At 35.0% G+C, this 4,795-nt stretch overlaps 1 protein-coding gene across 1 annotated transcript; it reads left to right on the forward strand.

The window, feature by feature from the left end:
- Positions 1–2,639: 2,639 nt before the first annotated feature.
- Positions 2,640–4,238, forward strand: LOC123267970. Its single transcript, XM_044732854.1, has one exon. The coding sequence runs from the start codon at positions 2,640–2,642 to the stop codon at positions 4,236–4,238; it is 1,599 nt and encodes a 532-aa protein (XP_044588789.1).
- The last annotated feature ends 557 nt before the right edge of the window (positions 4,239–4,795 follow it).

Genomic DNA, 4,795 nt, shown 5'->3' on the forward strand with positions numbered 1-4,795 from the left:
TTTTATTGTTTATAACATTTTCGATTATAAATATATCCCCGCACACTTACAAAAGATAGTTCTTTTCATTGAATTAAAAAAATGTTTTCTTAAAATAACATACATGGCAAAACAACGTTTGCCGGGTCAGATAGTATATATATATATATATATATATATATATATATATATATATCTTATATCTAATCTAATCTAATCTAATATATAAAATTCTTGTAACACAGTTTTCGTTGCCATACTCCTCCGAAACGGCTTGACCGATTTTGATGAAATTTTTTGTGCTTATCCAGTATCTATGAGAATCGGCCAACATCTATTTTTCATCCCCCTAAACGTTAGGGGTAGTCCACCCCTAAATTTTTTTTTTTATTTTTTAGACAAAATTTTTAATTTCTATTTTTTTATGATACAACATACAAAAATACATACAATCCTCAATTTTCACCCTTCTACGATCAACCCTTATTTTTTAATAGCCATTTTAGTAATTTAATCATTTTTCCTCTCCGGTCGAAAACTGATCAATCGTCATTTAATTAGTTATCCCCGCCAGATGTCTACAGGTGTCACTTCTGACCCAGTAAACAGCACGGAGTAGGGATGAGAACGAAGCCGGTCTCCTTTCTTTCTCACTCCCTACACAGTTGTCGGCCATCATTATTGTTTATGCATCAAGTGTAGTAGTAACGTTGACAATTATTATTTTGCTATCTCAGTGTAACTCTCATATTAACTTTCAATTATTCCTATTTTATCAATAATAATTAAATTATCAATTTTGAGTGTATTTTGCACGATTAGTTAATCAAGTAATTTTATAACCTCAAAAGTACTCAACACGTGACACGAGCTTCCAATAACAACGGATTTTGTGTTGTAAGTATACTTTTTTTATTTATATCGAAAATGTTGTTGATCTTATAAAAATGTAATTTTAATTTAATTTTATTAAAAAAATGTAATTGAACAATTAAGATTTTCATAGTTTCCAAAAAATCAATCATTATGAATCTTTATTTTGAAATGTCAATGGAAATATTGGTTGTATGAAAAAATTATAAGAGACAATGTTTTCATAAAATTTAATTTTTTACTTTTGTTTGAAAAATTTTTCCATAAAACTTATATTTTTGTTATAATTTCATAAATTAAAACTAATCATTTCAAAACTGCGGCAAAAATCCTGGCCCTAATTATACTTTTAACATTTTTCATCATTAAATAATTTCATTAATTCTATTTATATATGTTTTGTACAGTGAGCAATGCCAAGAAAACGCAAAGGGGCTGATTTGAGCCGCAGTACAAGTAAAGCTCGAAACTTGCGAAATAGCAGATCCGAAAGAACAGAAGAACAAATCCAGCAACAAAATACTGATGCACGTGTCAGAATGGCGCAATTGCATCAAGAAGAGCCAGAAGATACACGAGCTGAACGCAATGAAGTCAGAAGATTAGAACAACGACAATCACGCCGTTTCACAGTCAGTAGACGAAAAACAAATGACCAACAACGACAACAGGTACATCGAGCATTTATATCTGATTCATTCCTGCGTCTAGCATTCCAGTATAAGCCCGATATTGAATATTATGCTCATTCAAAAGTGGTAATTGGTGCTATGGACAAGGAATGTCCGCATTGTCATGCTCTGAAATTCAAAAATGAGTCAGCTGGGATGTGTTGCGCGTCAGGAAAAGTGCAACTACCTGAAATTGTAACACCACCTGAACCATTGAACGGCTTACTTATCGGCACGGATCCAGATTCTAACGTGTTCCTGAAGTCAATTCGAAGATTCAATTCATGCTTTCAAATGACATCGTTCGGAGCAACAGAAATAGTTCGAAATACTAATGCAAATGGTCAACAATTCAATTCTACATTCAAAATCAGAGGCCAAGTTTATCATAAAATGGGCTCACTGCTACCAATGCCAAACGAACCACATAAATTCTTACAAATCTACTTTATGGGCGGCGAGGATTCCGGAAGCGCACTTGCCAATCGCGTGAATGCACGTTGTGATTATAATAACCTTGATTCACTTTATGCCAGGCGCATCGTCAGCGAGCTAGATGCTCTTTTGAACGAGTACAACGAGTTGTTGAAAATATTCAAATCACAAATGCACCAATTACAAAGCGATAATCACGCTATCGTCATTAATCCTGATAAAACACCAGCTGGAGAGCATATTCGTAGATTCAATGCACCCGTTGTTGATGATGTTGCTGGAATCATGGTTGGCGATTGTACAGCTGCACGAGAAATTGTGATTCGTAGAAGAAATAATAATCTTCAGTTCATTGCTGACACACATCGTTCATATGACGCTCTCCAATATCCGCTAATATTCTGGAAGGGACAAGACGGATATTGCATAAACATAAAACAACGAGATCCCGTATCCGGTACTTCATTGATTATTAATTTGATCATTAATCATTTAACAAAACAATTAAATTATTGAACGTAATAAATTAAAAATAAATTTTAATGAACAAATATTACAGGAGCTGAAACAAACAAGAACGTTAGCTCAAAGGATTATTATGCGTACTGATTAATGATTAGACGTGGCCTGGACAACGTCATTTTACGATGTCGTGAGCTTTGTCAACAATTCATGGTCGACATGTACGCGAAGATTGAGAGCGAACGACTACGATACTTACGATATAATCAACAAAAGCTGCGCGCGGAAGAGTACATTTATTTGCGAGACGCTATCAACAACAACGCCGACGTCGCCGAAATTGGTAACCATGTCATTTTACCATCATCGTACGTAGGCAGTCCACGTCATATGCAAGAATATATACAGGATGCTCTGACTTTCGTGCGCGAATATGGACGACCATGTTTATTTATCACGTTCACATGTAATCCAAAATGGCCAGAGATTACATCTTTGCTACTGCCTGGCCAAAATGCAATACATCGCCATGACATTACAGCACGTGTGTTAAGACAAAAGTTGAAGTCTTTAATAAGTTTCATTACTAAATCACATGTATTTGGTCCCACACGTTGCTGGATGTATTCGGTTGAGTGGCAAAAGCGAGGATTACCTCATGCACACATTTTGGTTTGGTTCATCGACAAAATCCGTCCTGAAGAAATCGATAGTATCATGTCTGCGGAAATTCCAGATCCATCCACTGACCAACTGCTGTTTGATATTGTTACAACAAACATGATTCATGGTCCATGTGGTACTCTTAATAGTTCATCGCCTTGCATGGCTGATGGAAAATGTACTAAAAATTTCCCTAAAGATTTTACCAATGATACGGTCACAAATGTCGACGGATACCCAATATATCGTCGAAGAAATCCTGAAAATGGCGGACAATCATTTATTAAAAATATCATCAACACAGACATTGATATTGACAATCGTTGGGTGGTGCCATATTCGCCTCTGCTGAGCAAGACATATGATGCTCATATTAATGTGGAGTTCTGCAGTTCTGTGAAGAGCATCAAATACATTTGCAAGTATGTCCATAAAGGCAGTGATATGGCTGTGTTTAGAGTGGAAAATACTAATGTGAATGCTCCTCCAGTGAATAAAAACGATGAAATAACGCTCTACCAAATTGGTCGGTACATCAGCTTCTATGAAGCTGCTTGGCGTATCTTTGGTTTTCCAATTCATGAACGGGATCCAGCAGTTGTTCAGTTAGCCATCCATCTTGAAAACGGTCAGCGTGTATTTTTTACGAACGAGACAGCGATTGATCGTGCAATAAATCCACCTAAAACTACACTCACTGCATTTTTTGAATTGTGTAATCGTGCGGATGATTTTGGTGCCTTTGCACGAACATTTCTCTATTCACAAGTACCACGCTATTTCACATGGACTCAAACAAAAACATGGATGCCCCGCAAGCAAGGCTCACCAGTTGCTGCATGTCTCAATTTATTTAAATCAAACGCCTTGGGGCGATTATTTACAGTCAATCCAAGACACACGGAGTGCTTTTATTTTCGACTGTTGTTGGTTAATGTTACTGGCCCATTATCATTTCAAGATATACGTAAAGTGAATGGGCAACAATATCTAACGTATAAAGATGCATGCCTTGCACTCGGCTTGCTGGAAGACGATAACCAGTGGGAATGCATGCTTGCTGAAGCTGCATTGAACTGTACAGCAATACAAATTCGTCTACTATTCGCTATAGTGTTGACTACATGTTTCCCAGCCCGAGCACAGATATTATGAGAAAATCACAAAGATTTATTTATTAATAATATATGCCAAGGCACAGGCCGAATGGCAAGGTATTTAATACAATGTAATTTGTGATGACTGTATTGGAAGATATAAATATAAATATAAATAAATAGTATAAAATATAGATAGTATAGTATAGTAACAATAATGCATAGAATTATATATAAATTTTTAAGTTATAACATCATATAATGGTTTAGATTTAAGATTTGCAATTTGTTTAATATTAACTTAAGATTTAAGTAATACAATTACTAAACAATTGTTAATTTTACAATTTTTACAATTTTTAGAAGTCAGTAGAGATTAGATAATCATACATTTTCTTTTTAAATATTTCTAAGGTGGTTGCAGCTACTATATCAGCTGGTAACTTTTGCCATAAACGTATTGCCGAAATTGAAAATGAATGCTCAAGATTTAAAGTAGAAAAACTAGGAATAAAGTAATTTACATTGTTGTTTTTACTCGCTAATCTTTCTGAGCGCCTAGCATCGTCTTCTACAAATAATTCCCTTAAATAAATAGGTTTTCCAGTATGTAGC

Source organism: Cotesia glomerata, linkage group LG6 (assembly GCF_020080835.1).
Source record: "Cotesia glomerata isolate CgM1 linkage group LG6, MPM_Cglom_v2.3, whole genome shotgun sequence".
Lineage (NCBI taxonomy): Eukaryota > Metazoa > Arthropoda > Insecta > Hymenoptera > Braconidae > Cotesia > Cotesia glomerata.

Excerpts from the sequence above, each read along its gene's own strand:
- LOC123267970 (XM_044732854.1), top strand. The coding sequence starts at position 2,640 with ATGTACGCGAAGATTGAGAGCGAACGACTACGATACTTACGATATAAT.